General features: G+C 35.5%; 1 protein-coding gene across 1 annotated transcript; it reads right to left on the bottom strand.

Annotated features, from left to right (window-relative positions):
• Positions 1-54: 54 nt before the first annotated feature.
• LOC141817214 (mediator of RNA polymerase II transcription subunit 16-like) lies at positions 55-22,487 on the bottom strand. Its single transcript, XM_074704884.1, has 16 exons — positions 22,227-22,487; positions 21,975-22,043; positions 20,232-20,320; positions 15,812-15,924; positions 14,443-14,544; positions 12,957-13,047; positions 12,283-12,879; positions 8,236-8,854; positions 8,078-8,157; positions 7,927-8,009; positions 6,388-6,624; positions 5,867-6,041; positions 3,476-3,966; positions 1,236-1,412; positions 612-995; positions 55-195 (listed from the first exon to the last, which is right to left on the bottom strand). Exons 1-16 carry the CDS (start codon positions 22,436-22,438, stop codon positions 55-57), a joined length of 3,660 nt encoding a protein of 1,219 aa, XP_074560985.1. The 5' UTR covers positions 22,439-22,487.
• Between the last annotated feature and the right edge of the window lie 756 nt (positions 22,488-23,243).

A 23,243-nucleotide genomic window follows, 5' to 3' on the forward strand; every position in this document is an offset into this window, starting at 1 on the left:
AACTCTACTTACCTTTGAACTAGAAAAGCTCTCTCCGAAGAACAACTTACTCAACTAGACTACTCGAACCCATGTGCCACCGCACATCGGGCAGCCGCGAGCCCAACGACTGATCCACCATGCTTCTGGTTCATTTGGAGGATTAGAATTGTGGGGTTGGGCAAATGCACTAGTCTGGCGTAAGCATCTAATACACTGCAATGGAGGATCAAAATTTAAGATGAGTTTCAACTTTAAAACATGAAATAGAATATTTAGATATTGGCAATGACATTAAACAATGACAAATTAAAAGAAAGAGGTATGTCTTCTATCAGCCGTTTTTTTTATCAAGAAACAAAAAAAATTTCGGTTGATGAATGTACATGAAGATGTTGCATCAAGAACAGAATGGTGTTAGTGTTTTTTTTTTCTAAAACAAACACAGCTTGAATGAGACAGTAGGGCAAAAAAAAAAATTGCAGTGAACTTATTACAGTAGTTGCAGATTATCTGGTTAATTTAAGCTGTCATTTAGCAAAATAACAACAAAATTGCCAACTTGAAGAAAAAGAGTTGAGCATAGCAGAGGTGACCAAAAATCAGTAGATAGATGAATTTGAAAACCGAACCTTGTACCAGACTCCTTCAGCACCAGTTCTCCAAACGGATGCAATGACGTCCCTGCGAGATCCCATAATGCCAAGATAGGATCCTAAACCCACAGAAGTCTTCAATCCAAATGCTGCATCCCTCTCAGAGAATCTACGCTTCCTTGGCCAGAGAAGTTGAGCTCCAGAGTAGTCATTGTAGCGTTCTATCAAATTAGGTGTACAAGAAATAAAAGATTCACCCAGGTTAGACTTGTCTTTGTTATCCAAAGGACCGAGATTGTCTGGATCTGAACAGGGACCGCCAAACATATTTCGTCTGTGCCAGTCTTCAGATGGGGGATGCAACTCTAGTTCACGTAGTAAAAGTCCAGCAGGATCAATTCCTCTAGGACGAGGCATATTCTGCATTTGCAAGAAATGGGTCATAAGCATTCTAAACATGTGTCACTACAGTTAGAAAACACCAAATATTTTTTATTGTTGAATTCCTGAAGCTATCAAATCTGGTTCACAGCAAGTCAGAAGCTTCAATTAAGAAGATAGGTCGAGCTTTGAGAATGAAGCATTTAATATGCATCCGCCAGTTAGTGTATGAATACTAGTGAAGACCCAAAAAACTAATTTTCAAATCTTACATCATACCTGCATGTGCGAATTAAGTGATGCTTCCACAACTTCAGGTAGCACAGTGTAGCTGCCGTCAATATAGTGCAACTGTATTATTATATTGCCAGAACCAACCTGAGAAGCAGGCAACGGGTGCTGCAGAGCAGCTGTCCTTCGACAAAGATCTACTAGAATGAGGAAGAGAACCTTAACCTGCAGTGAATAACATTAATAAGAAAGCTTGAAAGAACTTTGTCTACTTGGAAATGGCTGCAAGAGTTTGTTAGAAGTATTAGATTAATTGAGTTATTTGTCTAGGATTAGAGATTAGAGATTTATCACGAATCTATGTATTTATTTACCCATGCAACACTAATCCAATTGTAATGAAGCAATAGAATGCTTTTCTTTTTCTCTTTTTCTAAATACTATATGGTACCAGAGCCACTCTTCCTAGGTAAAGGGTTTTTCAGAAAAAATGTATTCCCCTTAAGAGCAACCTACCTCTTGTCTTTTGATCCTTTCTTATCTCCTCTCTGCCCCAGCCAAAACCTTTCAGGTCATGACTCTCTACTTGTGACTTGTTGATCGAACACATCACTTGATGTGACACCTGGCCACCACCTCGAGCAAGCACCCTTTGCAGGTCCTGCATTCTTCCTAGTCACTGCAACCCACTTTGCCCAATCTACGGCCTGGACTAAGCATTAGCTCTAACCTTCTCTAGGCGATCCTCCTCTGCTAGATCTAGGTTCCTTGTCAGATCTAGCAATGTTCTAGAACCATGTTGGCCTTCAGAGCTCCTCTACTAGGCTTTTGTTAGGCAAGACCATAACACTTGTGACTCCCTCCCCCAAGTGCTGCTTGATTGTAGCATGCTGATATATAGGCGCAAGCTTCACATCCATTTCCACTGCGAGCCAAGCAATGACCACCATTGTAGCATATTCTTCCAATGCCATATCCAGAGTTATGTTTCCTTGTTTGCAATTTCACTTTGGAGTGCCTGTCGTTGCCTGATTCCTCCTAGCACTAGAGCTTGCACAGCACTGTGGGTACCTATCAAGGATATCCTCTTCTCCTTTCAAGAGGATGAGCTTCGGTTGCTTGCCAAGCAAGTCCAAGAGACCTACAGATGTTAGAGCTGCCAATTGAAGATATGGGCATACAAGGGATGTGAGCACCACCAATACTAAACTTACATGATACTGCAGTTCACATGGATCAGAGCACTGTCACTACCAGCCTCGGCTCACAATCTAATAGTTTAACAATGACCACACCTCACGTTGAGGCAAGCATCATACTACCAGCCTCTGCTCATACCCAACTTAACACCCTGTTGATGAGTACACCTCACACAGACACGAGCATGGCTACTATAAGTTTTTGCCCGCAACCCAATTGCATGCGTGCTCCATCATTAATTTCTAGAACTTCGCAAGTAGTATGTTTTGCATTAATGAGAATTTCTCTAATATATGTAACAAGCTGAACATTAGATAATACCTTGAGAGGAGTGTTAGAGGTAGTAGGTTAATAGGATTATTAGTCTAGTTAGTGTAATCCCACATTAGTAATACAACATTTAACAAGCTTAACCTCATGCTGAAAAAATTAACTATACGGTTTAACCATAAGAAAAATAATAGACGGTTCTCAACTATACTCATGAACATTCAAACCAGAAAACCCAATTCAATGATGGTCACAACTAGTCTCTTTTTTTACTGTCACATCCAACCACACCAGAATATGTGAAAATCATTAACATGTTTAAAAAAAAAAAATCAAAAGAATCACATATGTGTAAAATTGACTGATTCATTGAAAAAATCTTAGACTATTCAATTTAATAGTTATTATAACATTTTGAACTCTTTTAATCAACTAACATCTACACTAGCTCAATATATTTATTTAGCTTATTCTATTTATTAACTATTGAAGTTTCTGCAATAAACAAAACCTATTAATAGACTTAGATTCATAGTAAAAGAACTTATAACAGCAGAATATTCAAGTTTTGTCATGTCCTTGTACCTAAGTTCAAAATTCAAACCTTTTTTGTTAAGTTCCCTTCCCAGTTATCCCTACTAGAAAATGATGACAGATATCTATATCCATACACATGGCAGGCTATATGAAGTACTGGCTACATGATTGATAATTGTGGTCCAAACAGCAAAAATGTTCACGATATTTGTTTCTATTTACTACCACCCATAAAACATGCCTTCAATATGAAATATAACCACATGATGCAATATAGCTACCTCTTCTGATGTGTATCCTTGTCCTGCATTGCCAGAACCATATCTAATAGACTTGCTCGTAGAAGCTTCAACCCCTTTGGGTCCAATCGACATCTGTCTAGACCTATATGCCTGGACTTCTTCAGTTTTTGCAACACCCATAGTTGGTCTGCTAACTGCACTGTTTTCCTCTACTTTTCCATTGGAAATAGTTTGAACTTTCTGTAGGCTAGAGGCTGGATTCTTCTGAATATTTCCAATAGAACGTGGTAACTGTCTTTGCCGGAAGATTAAACAAAAGAGCAACAATTGGCAAAGCCGGTGAAGAAAATGGCAGTCTCCAATAAGCCTGACAGAAGGTGCTCCAGGAAAAGTCCCCGTATTGATGGTAATGGGCATGAAGGGATATGGCCCACTAGCTGGATTTTGTGCCATTGAGGAACCTCCATCAGCATTGTTGCTAATCTTAGTTAGGGCACCTTGAACCCAAGCTTGCATTTGAGAATTTCCACCTGTAGGTGGGACTCCATTCTGGGAGCTTAATATATACCCAACAGTAAATGCAGAAATACGTCCACAAAAATCAACTTGGCATAAAAGCAAAGAGTGACAAAATAAATTTCAATTTGCTAGTGTATCATTGACTAGAAAAAACTATCAGGATTTACCAAATATATATCATATATCAGAACCACAAACACTGATTCGGGATTTAAGTATTTTCATTAGCTCAATTCATTTTAGTTGAATTCTGCAGGAAAAATGGAATTTAATGCCATGACTTGCAGCATAATCCAAGCATACACTTGAATAATTTACAATTCGTCAATAAATTGACGAAGGCAAGGATTCTTAGGAACCTCCTTCACTAAATCAAATAAGAAATCCTATACATCCGAGTTAGAATTCGTAATTGCTCTCAGAGCAAACTTTTGTGATGTTTGAACAGAGATATTGGAGAATGTCCTGAAATTGGGATGCACTTGTAACCACAATCATCAAATAATGCACTCATTGAATCAGATAAAAGGCTAACTCACTACAATCAAATTGACACTTCATCATCTGCTTCAAGTGGAACTGTGATACAAAAAACATGTATTTGGATTAAGGCTTCAAATCTCAAGTCATACAGAAGTTTTGATCTTTGACCGGAATAGTATAGTTTCAGTAGTGTCTCACACCAATATAATTTTAAGACTTGATTACTTCCAAAGAAATCTGTCAGTTAAAAAAGTCATTTGCATACATTTAAAAACAATAGGTTACAAAAATATTGCAATCATCCCTTATAAAAAATTAGTAAGTTAAATATTTATATTAATTTTATTAAACCTACTAAACTTATATAACATAATTAATTATTATTTAGAATTATCTACTTGTAATTATGATTAACCACCTATTGATACAAATTATTAAATATATTATATAAATTAAAATTAATTAATATACTGTGTAAATTAATTAGTATATGTATTAATATTAATTAGACAGGGAGTCTTGGTGCAACGGTAAAGTTATTGTCATATGATTTAAAGGTCACCGCTTTGAGTCTCAGAAATAGCCTCTTGCACCAAGCTGCCCTTTATGTATTAATACCAATTAATTATACTATCAATTGAGTAATATATGGAAAATAATTATACTTATTGTATATCAATTAATTATATATATATGTATCTATCTTAATTAGAATTAATTAATACTAATTAATTATATGTACGTATAACATATGGATCAATTAAATATACTATAATAATTAATTATCTGTATAGTATTAATTAAGGGGGCCCTTAGGATAAGGGAGAAGACAACAAGTAATATCTAGACTATCTCAATCGCTAAATATTGTGGATCCACAAAGGTCCAAGATCTGAAGAACTACCTTCAGTGACCTTACATGATTTCGCCTCCACCAACGGCCTACTGATGGGTCGAGCACCTCTCTCCCTTTTGTCTGCCTATGCCAATTCTTCATCAATTGATGTCTAATATGCAATCTCTAATTTTAAATCGCATGAAGTTTCATTTAGTGCTGCCATGTTCTGTATTTTGGCCACAGAACGAAATGAGAAATTTCGACTGTGTTGCTGGCACGGCTAAAAATATCAAACCATGATCTGGATACAGAATGCAATTGCTATTTAAAACTCTGAAATGTGCTGAGTCAAACAATTCAGAGAAAAATGTGTTTGATGTGCAGATCTAAAAAAGTCCTCTACCCTAGGCAGTGACATCAAAGGTGCAGAAATACCTTGTACCATGAGAGCAAAATTTCCAGTGGATGCAAACTTGCAATTTACAGATGCAAATAAGTTAATGACTAGGTTAAAAAAGCAGCTATTATCAACAAAAGACCATGTTCATTATATGCATGACTATATCCAAGTTAGCATGCCTAATACTGACCCTGTCTTGTTGCAGACACAGAACTGTGAGTTGGACTTGTCACCATATTCCATGCACCATTTGCACCAGAAGAAGCTCCAACAGCATGGCTTGCCAAAGAACGACAAAATCTAGCATAACGGCGCAAGCGCGCAATGAAATATGAGGCTAGATCAAGGATGGCATCAACATATGCCTAGAAAAAATAAATTAAGATATACATTAAAAATGATTTGAAAAAAAAAAGAATTATGAAACAACATCCAGATTCAGAGAATTCTAGTCAAGATCTGGATATTCATTAGCAATTACAGAACAGAAGAAGATCTTTGTCTACCATAACCAATATAGGCCATCTAACAGCACTTATAGAACAATAACTTAAACATAGAAGATATATTGTAGGGGCTGTGATGAGATTAATTGGATATAATATCAAATAAGCTAATATCTCATCCTGTTATGGGAAAAAAATTCAAAAGGCAACTAGCAGGTGAAAATATTTATCTTTAGAAAATGCTCAAAGTGAAAATGAGACTAACCTGTATGCTCGGAACCAAAGCCTGCTCCACAACCATTTTGTCAGCACCAATGCTAGATAATGCCTCACCAGTTGCTTGCCAAGGCTCAGGTAATAAAGTTGCAGGATTCACAAGGGCTGACTCAATTCCCTTACCCAACATGTTTAGTAACAACCTAGCTTGCATATCCAGTACAAGTGCTCTGACATCTTGAGCATTTGTACCTTCTAAAAGCCTGCATTTTATCCTATCAAGGTTCTGCATAAGAACAAAGGGAATTAGTTAAGCAAAGAATATTACGTATCTTGAAATAAAGATCATAGTTGCAACGAAAATAAAGTATTAACAATTTGGAAGCATTGTTAATCTGTACACAGCAGCAAAAACATACAAGAAGAGGAGAAGAATAGCTACGAGTTTAGACAGCATTTACAAATTGACACGCCAGCTCCTCACATGCAAGAAGAGCCAATCATGTATATCTGTATGCCTAGTGAAACAAAATAGAAATTCTAAATTTTAATTGTCTTTAAGCTAATAGGGAATTTTAAAAAATGGCACAATAATAGGCACAAGCATGCACACACTTGAAATATTATTTTTCTCTATTTAATTCCTCAATCAGATGGCAACTGACGAGGCTATGATAAGGAATCTAGATGTTAAAAAGGAATCTCTAAGGAATCCATCTAGGCTATGGAATTTAATTTGGGATAAATTTCAGATTTGCATGCAAATGTTATACCCCTATTTACCCAGATTATAGAAAGATTTGCTTAAAAATTATAATTTTAAATAAGAATTGGTGATATTCAACAGGTGCAGTTGCATCTAGCTCTGATTTGATACTTAATTAATCACTATTTAGTTCTGCAATAAGATAGCAACTAAATCTAGCTAGTTCACAGATAATGAATCTCTAGGGGATCCAACTAGATAAGCCAAGGGATTTTATATTTGGGTCAGATACATCTTGATGATGACGATTGATGATTTCCTAAAGCTATAGATTTGCAGATAGAACAATACATCCCCAGACAATCAGAGTCAAAAGAGGAACTCCAAATTTAACTGGCTTTGAGTTATTGTAAAATGTAAAATACAGATTTAAAGAAGAAAAATAGTGAGAGAACATCACAGCTCAAGTACACTTGATATTTTATTTGTCTATACTTATTCCTGAAGAAGATAACAACTCACAAACCCAGTCAGCCCAAAGCCCCAAACAAGGAATTGCAATTTTGTAGCTTTTCTGCCCCTCCACCCATCCTAACTTTCCACACATGTAAACCCAGCATAAGCAATCTAAATAGCTAAGATAATCAATTTTGATTCAACAATATGTTTCCTAAAGCTATAGATTTGCAGGCAGATTGGAGATCAGGCACAGGCATGATGAACCAATTCATCCAGAACACGTTCTCAATGTTTGCTGAAAGATGACAAGAAGAAAATTCTACAAATTTAAGAAATAATTAGAGATATATCGGCTAGTAATTCCATCAGCAAAACATTAAAATGGAAAAATGAAAAATGATTCTAAAAGAAAAGAATGCATACAGGACTAAGTTGCTGCCTGTGTTGAACAGATGGAAGAGAATGGAAGTCCGCATCCAATACAGCAATCACACTATTAAGAGACACTAAAACACAGGACACATTGAAATATTAAAAAATAACAATGCTCCATGAAAGAAAAAAATCTGCTTACCTATACCATCCTCAGCAGCACTTTGACTACAACCCACAGCATCCCACCAATCAACCCCAACTACAAGGCTCCACCAAAACCTGCATAAGAGGTTAATGACCAAACATAAAAAAATGTGAGATAGAAACCATACAACTTGGTAGAAAAAAACTGGCTACCTATTCGCAATAGCTCGTTCCCAAGTAGCTGAGTTGATTTTTGTTTGTGGACTAGCAATAGCAGGAGGTAAAACACGAATAATCTTCAGTATTGTCATGTCCTTGAATGTGTCATGCCAAACAGAGGCCAGACAACAGCTAGTAGATGAGAAGGCAGGTGCAGCAATAGTCGAATCAACATTCATATGATAACTATCAACAGGATCAAAGTTTGCACTAGAAAATATGTGCACCCCACCCCCAACAAAGGCAACGGCAATCTCTCCACCATGAGCAGAATAAACTATTTGAGCTAGTTTTCTAACGTCAATTGGTACATCATGTGGATCAAAGCTGAGCCTACTTGCTCCATCAACACTACAATCTGAGGAGTTCAATTCATCAGATACAGTTGGCTTGGATGAACAAGCATCAGGATTTACTAAATCATCTTTCGGTGGAAAATTCATATTTACTCTAGTTAGCCATACTGTCTGCACAGGTGGTTGCCCACCAAAGCTAGCAGGATTTCCAAAGATTGGATGAAGAAGAACTGGTTGGAGAGAAGATTCCCAACATTGCACTCTCCACCCTGTAATTGAGGGTCCTTCATCTGGATCATAAGGAGACATGTATTGCCCTACAACAAAATATATTGTCGAATGGACTCATGCATTGAAGAGAAATATAAAAGAAAAGAACAGTCATCCAAACAAGTACAAATAAGAAACCTAAACATTTAAGGAACCAAAAGTTTGTCTTCTGCCTGTTTACCTTGTTGGAACTAAGAGAGTGCAAAAGATAGGAAAAATAGAGAATTTTTTCACTCATTAATTGGGAGCAAAACAAGAAATGGAAAAGGAAAATTTATGTTAGTTGTCCTCCAAAAACATTACTACCCCAAGCTGGGCAGAAAGGGGAAAAAAAAGACACTCTTTACCCTTCGACCAAAAATTAATCTACCTGCTTACCACAATAGGAATGCTACCATCTTTGCCACTGTTAGCTGCCAATAATGTTGATGCCTCCTCGACGATATCTACAACCTCCAGCAATCGAGATAGGGAGAAACCATGGACACCAAAAAAAACATTGAAAAAACTAAGATGGCTGTCATCTAGCAAGCCCCAAGGAACCATCAACAATACCACAAAACAACCACATGTTGGATACCATCCAAATGAAGGCCCACATACCTGACATTCTAAGCCATTGGATAAAATACATGCAAAACTAAATCATGGGATAGCAATCAATTATATTGACAACTCTACCATCAACGGCCATTCAGTTAAATTCAAGGAGGTTCCACAAATTCCATAATCTGGTAACAAAGGTGAAATTTGAAATGTGAACAATGGAGAAGAATGGTAAAAAAAGAGGGCATGAATGGGAAAGGAAGAAGAGGAAGCAGGTAGAGTTTAGTTGAAAAGGCAGAAGGGTTAAATAGGAGAGGACATACTGGTATAGTTACCTATTCCCCCTTTAATTGCTTTCACCTCTCATTTTCCTCCAAGTATACAAAGGAGAAAATCAAGTAACATTTTCTTTTTCCTCCAAGCTTCTCTGCTGCCTCTCTTCTGTTCCTGCCCATCTCACCAAGTAAAACAAGGGGTATCATGGGTCATTCTTGTACAAGCACAAACCAAGCCCATTTCAACCTGACTTTATCATGCCTAACCTGAATTAACTACAAAAGGTTGAGCCAAGAATAGCCCAAGCAACCAAACTGCAAGAATCAAGCCTAACATGAACTCAAGCACTAGTCGTGCCTAGGCAGACACGTTAGACCTAATTCAGCAATAAAAAAATGAAAAATTAAATTAGTAAAAAAATGGAAAATAATATTTTAAATTTCAAATTTTTATAAAATCTGAAGACGAATAAATTAGACGACCATTTCGAAAATTCATTTGTTTCCTACAGAGAAAGTGCATGAGTTACATGTTGGAAATAAATCACATGATTTAAATGGAGTAAATTACTTGATGTTGGAAAGTTGGAAAACATCCAAGATGAATTGGAAAGTCCGTATGAGATCCCAAATTAATGGGATTGTAATTCTTGTTGTTTATTACCTATTGTATTCACTCATAGTTATGTGATTTGCCTATAGCCTAGGAATTCATTCTGTTTCTTATTTTACAACAATTATCTTGTATTTATTCAATGTAGAATGATAGAATAGATGTACATCCATTTTTTATTCCACATAACCAAATGCAATGGCCAATTCTCCTTCTACCTTCATCACTTCATTGGCAAGCCTCCTACCTAATCCTCCACCTTATCTATCCTTTGATAATCATTTTGTGTAATAGCCTTAGGAGCAATCGACTAGTGGAGCAATCGATTGGTGAGCCGACTGATGCCAAGGAGGCAGCTAACAAAAGGTTATTCAAGTGATTAGTTGACTGAGTAATCGACTAGTGGCACATTAGTCTACTGATGGTAGGTTTCAAGTTGATTGATGCCAAGGATGGAAAATAGAAAATAGTTGTTGGAGCTCAACAACGGATCAAATAAAGAAGTCGACTGATCAGCAGTAGACCATATTAGAGCAATAGGATTCGAATGATGGCTTCAGGGAGGCTTTTTGACTACTAGAGTCAGTCACACTCTATCAAAAGCCTTGTGCCTCTTGTCTAAAGCTTTCTTATAATCCTTGTAATCTTTTGAGCTTGTAAAAGGTTTATCCACCTTCAATAAGGAGAAAGATAGTGGCTTTTGAGATTAATCAACCAACGGATCATAGGTTGTGGAGTAGGAGCCCGAGAACTATTGAGCCATGTAAAAGGCATGTGTTGTGATAGATTTGTTGTAGTTGTTGTAGTCACTGCATTTCTTTATTTATCTTTATGTTGTATAACAAGTGTTGTAGAAACAAGAACGAATCGAGAAAAACGCAAATCACCCCTCCTCTCTTGTGTATCCATCACCTCAAGGTCCCAACAAATCTAAGATTTATGGAAGACTTCAAAGTGTCACTTGCTTGTCCAATAGTACTTAATATGGCAGTGCTATCTAACATTGTAAAGAGAAGATTGAAGGACGAAAAAAGCTTATTTATATTGCTAGAGCCAGTCAAGAGGCACAAATGTTTACCAAATTCTTGGCAAAACCAAGATTTAAATCACTTTTCAATAAGATTGGAATCATAGTATGCATTCAATAGCTCAAGGGGAGCTTTGGAAAGTCAAGAAGAGATCCCAGATGAATTGGAAAGTTGGTAGGAGATAGGATTTATTGGAATGTAATTTGTTGTTTTTTAGGGTTTATTTTTTACCTATCGCATTCTCTCATAATTAAGGAATCTACCACTACTTTAGCAATTCTTACTATTTATTATTTTTTTATTTTAGAACAATCGTCTTTTATTTATTCCTCATAGAATGATGGTATAGTTCTAACTATTATTTTCAAGCCCCAATTCTTGTTTGACCTAATTTACAAAGTTGGAGTTAAAAAAACAAAAGATATTTGGAGGAAATCTTGCCTATTAAGATTTTTTAATCCCTGGAGTATTTGGTAATTTTTGTTATAGTCTTTTTAGGGTAGAGTGGTAATTTTTGAAGTTCAAAGGTTCAAATTTCAGGGGACAGGAGAAGCCATTCTAGGCCTATACCAAATCGTGCTAGGCATAGAGCATGGCACGACCCTATATATTTCATGTCTCGAGTTGCAAGTGTCTAATTGTAAGCTTGACACTGGCCCTTTATTTAAGAGGGCCAGACACAATGCAATTGCCAGTGAATTTCACTAGCCCATTATCATATGACAAGTGTTACAGCTCAATTGACACCTCACATAAATATAGCCTTAAACTGGACGATCTGATCGGTGAGTGAAAACTATGCTTTAACTCAATCTAACCATGAATATATATATATATATATATATATATATATAGTACTACAATATGTAGCCAAGGTGCTCTACATTGGTACAGTGCAATTGTGAGTTAGTGACATTGCTAACTGCAGGCCATACAGTACCTTAAGATAAAAGACAGATCATTATGGTTACTTTAGTTGCAACATTTAACTCCATGAGAGAATAGGAAATTACCTTCAGCTATTACTACTGTGATGACAGACCCCCCTTGGGTGGGATCAAAAGCAACTGCAGCAACTCCAGAACCCCATGTAGTAGTTGCAGCAGACTGAGCTGCAGCCTCAGGACTCACATAGGCAGAAAAGTTTGAAACAGGTGAACAATGAAGTGATGCAACCTCATTGATCTCATTATCTGCCAAATTTTTACCTTGCTTTTCCTGAGAAATTAAATACTCCTGCACGCTAAACAAATATGCAGCCAAAGGTGCAAAACCTGTCCAAGAAGGGGGATTTAAAGATGATGGAATAATAGACCCCATAGTCAATTTTGCTGAAGATTGAAAACCATTTCCAGGGCCTGGCATAACCTCCCAAACAACAACTGTAGAAGGATTTACAAGGGGAACTCCAGCCACATGCATGACTCCCGATTCTGTGATGATAACATCAGCAGCCACTATCCCATTGGGTCCTGCTCCTAGTAGCCCATTGCTGGTATATAACCATTTTGGTGCTGGTTCATTTTGTGCAGAAGGCCACTGTTCCCAATGAAGTTGGACAGAGCCTGATGAAAAAACTGAGCAAACACAGAGAAAAGCTGGCCATCTAACTGGAAGATAAAATGAAAGTGTGATAGATATCATATAGAAAGTAAAACAAAATAATGCAATTGAGTTAAGTACTAACCTGAAGTTTGAGACTGTTGAGATACAAACTTCTCCACAGAGGTTGACATCATTGTAGCCAAGGTGTTTGAATTTGAAGGAAGGGACTGATACTAAAATCGAGGACAGGATTCTCAAGTCAAACTAAGCAGATAAGTCAGGTACATTCTGCCAATTATTCAATTGTATTTTTTTTTTTTGGAGTAATCAAGCAAAACAAGTCAGGAAAAAGATATCAAATTCTGTAATACAGGATCTCTCGAGTAAACCTCATGAAGAAAAACACAAGCCAAGAACCATTGAATGATATATTGATCCACCGTGACAAGCTTTGGTAGGGCATATAGCATGGTTGTAAAAGAATGCAAAACTTATATGTTCAATATGAATATCTTTGTACAAACTGCTTAGACTAGGAGTTATATAAAATATTAAGCTTCTTGTTGACACCATCCTTTATCTATTACAAACTACTTAGATTGGGAGTTATATAAAATATTAAGCTTCTTGTTGACACAATCACTCATCTATGTACAAACTGCTTAGATTGGGAATTATATAAAATATTAAGCTTCTCGTTCACACCGTCCCTCATCTATGTTACTTGGATCCAGACAAATATCCAATGCCAGTATGGATTTGGGCGTCCAACACATCATTTTATACAATTGGAGACCACAGAAATTTGGACATGATACAGGGGTTCAACAAAGTTTAAATTCGATTATAGTCTTTTAGTATGATATGATTGTTAAATCTACATTATTGATAATGCATATCTGTGATATGACATAAAATAACACCAAATATTAGTGCTGTCAAATAATATATCCACAAATATTATATTATTACTAAGTAATTTAGAAAATATATTACAGAATTAACAAATATTAAATTTTTTTCAAATTATTGATCTCATATAGTAATATGATTAATAAAATAATACATAGATAACTAATATACAATTACTGGTTTAATTTATACTTAAAATGTACTGTAGTAATTACCTAAACTTAGGGATTAAATTACGTTGATTCTTGAGAAGAGGTGGAGGAGTTGGCTTAATTGGTTTGGACCATTTTTAATTCAACCAGGTTCATGGTCCTTAATCAATTTGTGCATCTTCTTCTGTTTCATGGATCTCAATGCCCCACTCTTCCTTAACAATGATTGCTCATAGACAAGGGTCAGCAAGTCATCGCCATCAATTGAGAATCTTCACTACAGATGCTTTCACTTGCTCTTTCTATCAGTTAAATTCTGAAGACACTGGTGTCAGACTTCATCGTCCATACAGATACTAATGTCATGTCACATTGAACTAATGTGAGGGAGCGGGAGCAATTCTACGAAGTTCGAGAAACAAAGTACATGTTACCTTGCATATTGAATTTCATAATAATGAAACTTGTGATCACAATAAAAATCACAATCAAAATATCAAGATTGGAAAGTGAAAAGGCAAGGGCCAACATAAATGGAAAACAAATATAGAATCAGTTGCACACCAAATTCATCCCTGATAGCCATTTCGTTACAACAGCATGATCTTGTTTCCATTCATATTCACAACGCCAGCAACTAGCATCTCGTACAAGATTCACCCGACCCTGCACCAATTAACATCAGGATGAGAAAATGAGGAAAAATCTAATAAATGAGTGGACCAAAAAGTATCATGTGTTTCCTTGCTTTTTTTTCTTGCAAATATAATTATAAAAGATTCTTAGAGGCAGAAAGAGTTTATTGGTTCAGTACCATTGTCCTGAGTAGATTAAAACAGTCAGTGTCACAGTTATTGCCAACTAGACTGAACTAATGCTATGCCTCTGATCAATCCCACAAAGTCTCATTTACATGAAAAATTGTAAAATTTCATATACTAGGACTGAGTTCAGGAAAATTAGAGGATATAGAAATCAAGGTCTAGTAAGATCTTTAGGTGCAAAAATGGACTAGAAAGTCATTCTAGGTTAATTTTGATGAAATCAAAGACAGTTGAGTAGAAAAGCTTGTGTGAATGATTCATGAATAGTTTGTTTTTCTCATTTGTCACAGAAATGATCTATTACTCAAGGAATGAATTGCCAGGCCATGTTTATCAGGTGTGCATGTTGCTCAGTCCAGAGCTTATATAATAACCAGAATCATCTATTTAAACTATCTCCTAACTAGTTGATAATTGTTAATATTTTCTCATAGAAATGATATATTAATCAAAGAATGTTTCTAAGGTGTGTATCAAGGCTAGATCCAGAGCCTAGAAATAAATCTTCTATTTAAATTATTTACTAATTATTAACACAATATTCTCAATCTAGTCTCAAATTTGATTAGCTCAAACCAAAGAAGTAATCACATTAGATTAATGACTCTCCACTTAAATGGAAATCAGCATTTGAAATTTGAACATGGATCTACCCAAGTATGAACTTGATAAAATTATTAGGGAGTTGAGAGTTGAGATAATTTTGACTTATGAAAACAATTGAGAGGCAAGATGAGATGGCTAAAAACAGTCATTTCAATCTCGAATCCAAACAGTCAAAAACTATTTGCTTGAACCACTAAAATTGGGCACTGGCGGGCTTCCTACAGCTGAAGGATAGACCCAAATATTGCACTATGCGCATAATGAACTGATCTGATCAATACATTACGGTTCCAAATGTCAACTGCAACCATGATCATAATGATCTTAACTTTAATTATAAAACGCGAGTAAGAAGGATGAAACACCTTCAATTTTTTCACAAAAAATAATTCAATTTTAGAAAGGGAAGACAGGAAACAGTATATAATTGGTTAAAACTGATGCTCTTTCATATTAAAAATTATCAAAGATGGAGTCACATCCTTATTAATCTAGATCTTTACTTGACAGGGCTGAGTCCATATTGTGATCCTTCCCTGGAAATTTCCCACCAATAAGGCACGACGGCAGGACCGAGGAGACCATTCAATAAACTGGACAGAATCACTTGGAGAATCTGGAAAAAGGTGCACAATTATCATACATAGTGTTAAAGATGAAATTCAGAGGATCATGTTACAAGTAATAACCATGATTATTTACCACTAATTCTGTTGTTCTCAAAAACTCAGTCATTAACTCAACATGCATATGCTATATAGGGCATACATCTCGTCTTTAAAGGTCAAGGTTTATCTTATTATTCATTGATCAAAAGCATGGCATGAAGAGAGAGATTTCTAATGAATCATTTTCCAATCAGGTAAATGAAAGAAACAACAATTGAGTGGATATATTCATATTTATGCATTTAAGGTAAAGCTTTCTGTCTAAAAGAGAAGAATTAGACAAATAACTAGCAACGTCCTTACCAAAATGGAAAGAAAGAAAAAAGCAGCAATAAGATAAGTCCAGGTTAAAGATGACTCCAAGTTGATAAATTAAATAATCAAAGTAAGAAAAACTACAGAGTATAGGAATACTCCTTCCAAGTTTAAAAGAATGCAAGGGCCAAAGGAAAGAATAAGTTTATGTTAACTAATAACTGTACTCTTCAAAAACTAGGAGAAACTTCACAGCATTCGTATATTTATGAAGGAAGACCGGTTAACGCCACCATCTATCTTACACAGACTCAGATATGGAAATCCCACATGGGTATGGATTTAAATGAATTGACATTTGATTTTTTTTCCCCCCAAAGGGAGCATAGGGAGTCATCAAAAAAAGATCCTAACTTAGGGCATAGGTAAGAGGACACAATGGACCTTGAAAATATAAATATAATGTATGTAATATATAGCATATATAATATAACATAGTAAATGTATATAGTATATAATGTTTATATCTTAAGGGCAGTTGTGAAAATGCCTAACAATTTAAGGGTATTTTGAAATTCTTAAAAAAATTGAGTGATTTTTTAAAATCACATAACCTTAATCAGTTGTTGCACTCCTCCATTTACCACCTCCATTTCCCCACAATTGCAAGGACTCCTTCCTCTTCATTTCCTAATAACATGAGCAAGACACCTCCCCATGTGATTGTTAAACTCCCCTCCCTCCCACATGTGAGTTCATCAAACTTCCTTTCCTCCCCACATGACACAAGCATCCTACAAAGCCCTAGATAGGCTTCCTTAGGTCTTTGTCTTCTTCCTTTTCCACTTGCAGACAAGTTTCATTGCTTGAACTCTTTGTTCATATCCATACCGAAGTTGGTGTCATGTCAACATATGTATGGGAAGTGTGTATGTCGAGTTTGCTAAATAGAGGTCACCAATACAAATTGGTGAAGGGATTTTGGTGAGTTAGCCATCAAGCTAGTACAAAAGTCATTGAAGATTGAGAAAGTGGAACATACAAGTATAATTGTATTTACAAAAGCATTGCAGTAAGACCTTATACTAGCTAATACATTTTTTAAGAAAAGAGAAGAACACTTGATCACATTTAAAAGCGGGAATAATAAATCGCAAATTGACTTTCTTATGGTTAGGAAGAGGGATAGAAAGATTTGTAAAGATTGTAAGGTTATTCCTGGAGAAAGTTTAACTACCCAACATCGGTTAGTAGTATTGGATATACGTCTTAAGCATAATATCCATAAAAAGAAAATATACACTACTCCTAGAATTAAGTGGTGGAAGTTGAAGGATGAGAAACAGAACATATTTAAGGAGAAGGTAGAAGGACAAGTATTAGGTGAAATAGACGGTGACCCTACTACGACATGGGATAAGATGATATCAAAGTTGAAAATAATAGCCAAGAGTATACTCGGCGAGTCAAAGGGGCATGTACCACCAGGTAAAGAATCTTGGTGGTGGAATGAGAAAGTACAAGAAAAAGTGAAGGAAAAACGAATAGCCTATAAGAAATTATATATTTGCAAGAATGAGGAAAATTTAAAAAAATATACATTAGCTAAGAAAGAGGCTAAAAAAGCAGTGAATGAAGCTAAAAATACAACTTTTGAGCAGTTATATCGAAAATTAGATACAAAAGAAGGAGAAAAAGACATTTATAAAATAGCTAAAGTGAGAGAGAGGAAGACAAAAGATGTTAGCCAAATAAGATGTATTAAAGATGAATGCAATAGGGTATTAGTAAATGATGGAGAAATAAAAGAGCGGTGGAAGAGGTATTTTCATCAACTTTTTAATGAAGGTGTAGGTGATCAGCTTAATTTAGGTAATTTAAGCAGGTCAAATGAGTATAGAAATTTAAATTTTTACCGTAGAATTCAAATTTCAGAAGTAGAACAAGCTTTAAATGGAATGAAAAATGGAAAAACCGTTGGACCAGATGATATTCCGATAGAGGTATGGAAGTGCCTAGGGAAACAAGGTATTGAATGGCTTACAAAATTATTTAACATGATATTGAAATCAAAGAAAATGCCGGATCAATGGAGAGTAAGTACTTTAATTCCCTTATATAAGAATAAGGGAGACGTACAAAATTGTGCAAATTATAGGGGCATTAAATTAATGAGTCATACTATGAAACTTTGGGAAAAAGTAATAGAAAAACGATTAAGGAAAGAGACTATGGTCACTGAAAATCAATTTGGGTTTATGCCTGGTAGGTCGACAACAGAAGCTATACATCTTCTCAGGCAACTAATTGAAAAGTATCGGGAGCAAAAGCAAGATCTACATATGGTATTTGTTGATTTAGAAAAAGCTTATGATAGAGTTCCAAGGAAAATTATATGGAGAATTCTAGAAAAGAGAGGTGTTAGTGTAGTATATATTGACCTAATTAAGGATATGTATGAGGAAGTAACAACTAGAGTGAAGACTTCAGGCGGATTGACTGAAGCATTTCCAATAAAAATAGGGTTGCATCAAGGGTCAGCTCTAAGTCCTTATCTTTTTACACTAATCCTAGATGAACTTACTGGACACATTCAAGATACCGTACCGTGGTGTATGTTATTTGCAGATGATATTGTATTGGTAGATGAGACACGTGAGGGAGTAAATGCTAAATTAGAATCTTGGCGAGAAACACTAGAAGAGAAAGGTTTTAGGCTTAGTAGAGTAAAGACAGAATATATGAAATTTAAATTTAGCAATATTGAACGTAATGAGACAAGTATTAAACTAGGAGATGATGAGTTGTCTGGAACTGAGAGTTTTAAATATTTAGGATCATTTTTGCAAGCTGATGGAGGGATAGAGAGAGATGTCTTACATAGAATACAAACAGGATGGTTGAAGTGGAGGAGGGCATCAGGTGTTTTATGTGATCGTAAAGTGCCTCTAAAACTTAAAGGAAAGTTTTATAAAACGGCAGTTAGACCTGCCATGTTATATGGCGCTGAATGTTGGGCTATGACTCGAGCACATGAGCAAAAGATGAGAGTTGCGGAGATGAGGATGTTAAGATGGATGTGTGGACATACGAAGATGACAGAATAAGAAATGAGAGCATTAGAGAGAAAGTGGGAGTTGCATCTATTGAGGAAAAACTTCGTGAGACACGTTTAAGGTGGTACGGACATGTACTTAGACGACCGACAAATGCTCCAGTTAGGCGGTGTGAAAATATGACAAATACGCACATTAAACGAGGACGTGGTAGACCAAAAAAGACTTGGTTAGCAACAATAAAACAAGATAAAATTTATTTAAATTTAGATGATGATATAATAGGAGATAGAGCTCAATGGCGTAGAAGGATCCATATAGCCGACCCCACTTAGTGGGATAAGGCTTGGTTGTTGTTGTTGTTGTTGTATTGCAGTAAGACTAGAAAAGCTTCCATTAAATTGTGTGTGGATCAAAAAGATGTTAGAGCAGCCATTTAGAGAAGAGAATTTCAACAAAAAAAATATCAAATCCCTGAAGATAAGCAATGAAGACTTATAAGTATAATGATATTCAATCAACGCATGTAAGTCTACCAAGAAAGTTTAGTAGACCTATATATGTTTGCATAAGGATACCGAGTCAAAAACCATCACCAATGGAGCAGAATCCCTCCAAATATTTAACACTGATTGTGCCTTTAGATAAACATTGTTATGAAATCAACTGCTATTGAAGTTTATTTTCTCTGCGCTCATTTAGATAACTAGCTAGAAGACATCCATAAACATGTAAGAATAAAGAATGACAGGTAAGAAATCAATTCCAAATTGAAACTGGAAAACATGATAGCATGTTTACTATCTTCAAGTTTGTGAAATTTCACATAACAAATCAGTAATTATATAATTTCACATGTATTCATTCCTCTATTTTGTGATTCTGGAACATAAAGAAAACATTGCAAATGAATAAAAAAAATTGTAATTGATAACACAAATTACCAGCTTTCACATTGAAGACAGCACATTCTGTAGGTCGTTCAGGGTTGACAATGTGCATCGGAATCCAAAATGGAGGATTTGTGGTTGAACTGAAACAGAACCAGTAGGATGATAGCAAACACAACATGACTTGAATAAAAATAGTGCATTTCCAAAATTCTCAGACGCAGAAAGATATATCAAAACATGTTAATGGCTTAGTGAAATAACTTAAAAGTAATGACAACTAAATACAGACCTACTTAACATGAACGTGGAAAATGTCATTGAATTAAGCTTACAATTAGGGAGATATGTCAGGTATGAATTAATAAGTAAAATAACAAAGAAACAATCTATTTTTACATTAATTTTTTATGAAGTTACACCATTTTATATGTGCATTCTTTCAGCCAACCTACTTTTAACCATTTGTATAGGTGTTGTCTAGCTTGTCCCACTTCAAAACTAAAGGTGGCAGCTATAGAAGTTTTAGACAACTTACAATTGATACCAAGATGTTTATTGTCAAATAGTTTTAAATATACCTATCCAGGTTTTTTTTCATGATGAGAAACAACAGTAGCCAACAGAGAAAAGATATGTAAAGTCCATTAAAGAAGAGAATAGCATAATGATCTTACTAAGATAATAGTGTAAGGACTATGTATTAACTACCAGCTGAGCAGTATCATGGAAAGAGCCCATTTCAAGGGGTGTACATACATACTAGGATACAAAGAGAGAGTAGGTACATTCACCATTATATCAATGACAAATTTCATGACCAGATGAAACCCTGATGAGCTATCATATATAACTGGAATCACCATAGCCTTAATGGAAATTCAAAAAACAAGAATGAAAAAAATTTCTATGCTCTTCAACCAATTAGTACAGAATCTAGAAACTCAATGCACAAACTTCATTCTAAAGAATGTTACAAAGGATAGATAACAATCATAACCATTTGTCTAAAATAGTAGAAAAAAGTTAGTTTGCTACCTAAGCTAGTTGATCAAATTTGGTAAGGAAGCACTAACTATAACAAGTTTTTTTTTCGAGTACCATCTTTGCAAATGATGTGCTAACTGATGAATATGCAAAAAGATTAAACTCAGCTGGACTATGAAAAGAAAATTTAGAAAATAAAGATTTAAAACTAAAAATGAATATTCAAAATGTAACTTTAATAGAAAGAAAAAATAGAGAATAATTAACATGGATGGATATTTTAGATTTGGTTTTCAACAAAAAGATGCTGTTGAGATATCATTAGTAGGATAAAATGATGGACTCTTGTGATCATTGGGTGACTCTATGGCTAAAAATTTAATAAGATTACCTGTCATATTTTCGGTCAGTATATCCAGCAATTGGGTAAATTGTACAAAAAGTTAATTAAATATAAAAAGAATACTAAAATAGATGTGGGTGGCTCAAAAGTTGAAGTCAATACAATTGTCTAAGGAGAAATTAGGTGTAGCTCTAATAGTTAACAAAAAATTTCTATAGTTTGAAAGAAAAACTATAGTTGAAAATATTGGCAAACTTCACCATCGCTAGCTTTACATGATGATCAGTATCTAGGATAGCAAATCTTCCGTAGGTGTTTTTTATGCTAAAGTCCACTATCTTGAACATTCTAAAGACCAGCAAGCAATTCAAACAAGTTCATAATGGGAAAAAGAACAAATTTGGAAGCCTAAATTGTAAGTGAAAAAGGAAAAAAGAAATATAATAGCTTCTTTGAGAAATGCTGACCTTGGTATTCTTGCGCATGTCTCTGACGCGCATGCAATAGCATTCAACTTACCGCACCAAGCAACCGCACTGCCCAACAAAATTAATAGAAATGCTAAAACTTCAGGCGTTTGGTACAGCTTTCATGGCAGAACTCAATAGAGGAAAAGCCAGCAAAGACTAGGTAAAATGGTTTTTTTTTAAAAAAAAAAAAATCAATATCGACACATATACAGTGAGAATCATTCTACCCCCGAATCAAGAGAGGAGAACCTGAAATTGCGGCAGAGATCAGGGACGTTCATCTTGTGCCGAAGGCTGGACGGTGGCTGCTTGAGCCGAATTCGGAAAACAGTTGCGAGCGCCGGCGGGGGTGCGTCTCCGACATCCTTGGGGTGATCTCCCTCCTTGGCCTTCTTGTCTACTCCTCCCTCGGCCTCGACGACCGCATCTACCTCCGGCTCTACTCTCTCGAGATGCGCCATCGTTGGCGCCCTTGGGCAAGGAAAGAGGAGGAGTTGGAGCGGGGATGGTCATGCGGGGTTAATGGAGGGCGGTGACCTAAGCAATTAGGTCACTTGCTACCAGAGACGGATGAGAAAAAGAGGAGAAAGTCTGGGGGCGTGAGGTGGACGGTGATGACCGGCGGCGGCGACGCTTCAACATTCCTCCCAATTTCTGGTGCGAGTCGCTTTGATAATTGACTAAAAAGCCCTTTACTTTTCATAAATTTCAACTTTACATCTTTGTCTTTGGTCAAAAGTCCGAAAAGTCTGTAGTTTTCGTAAACGACCCGTTAGCCGTTGGACTTGTTTGAAATTTCAAAAAACAAGCGCACGTCGTCCACTGGTATATGTCTTTTCAAAAATATTATGCCAATTCATTTATTAAAATTAATTCAAAAAATAATTTGAAAATAGTAAAGTTTGACAACATTTACTTTCTTTCATTTTATATTTTGTAGAGAGAATATAAGATAATATTGTCAAATTTGAATTTTACATGATATATATAGAAATTTTTAATAAATGTAATATAGGTGGTGTAAATAGCCATCATAATCTACCTCATCAATCTTCATTGCTTCTTCTAAAACCGTTAGGTTGTGTATGCTATCCATGTCTTTCTTCATATTCTAAGTATAAAGTATAAACAAGGCTTGTTTACAAATATATATTTTCATTGGTACATCAATTTGCATATTAATATTAATATTTATATATATAGAGAGAAATGATATCTTGTATGATTAAATTTGCATGACTATACGCAACTCTAACGTGGCTGAGA

This window comes from Curcuma longa, unplaced genomic scaffold (genome assembly GCF_044706935.1).
Source record: "Curcuma longa cultivar G26 ecotype Majalengka, Jawa Barat unplaced genomic scaffold, ITB_CL_G26_1.1 contig_19663, whole genome shotgun sequence".
Classification (NCBI taxonomy): domain Eukaryota; kingdom Viridiplantae; phylum Streptophyta; class Magnoliopsida; order Zingiberales; family Zingiberaceae; genus Curcuma; species Curcuma longa.

Coding starts and splice junctions, on each gene's coding strand:
- LOC141817214 (XM_074704884.1), bottom strand. CDS start 22,438: ATGGCGCATCTCGAGAGAGTAGAGCCGGAGGTAGATGCGGTCGTCGAG. Junction 15,925..20,231: donor TGTCTTCAATGTGAAAGCTG/GTAATTTGTGTT, acceptor ACCTTTTTCCAG/ATTCTCCAAGTGATTCTGTC. Junction 196..611: donor CTGAAGGAGTCTGGTACAAG/GTTCGGTTTTCA, acceptor CCTCCATTGCAG/TGTATTAGATGCTTACGCCA.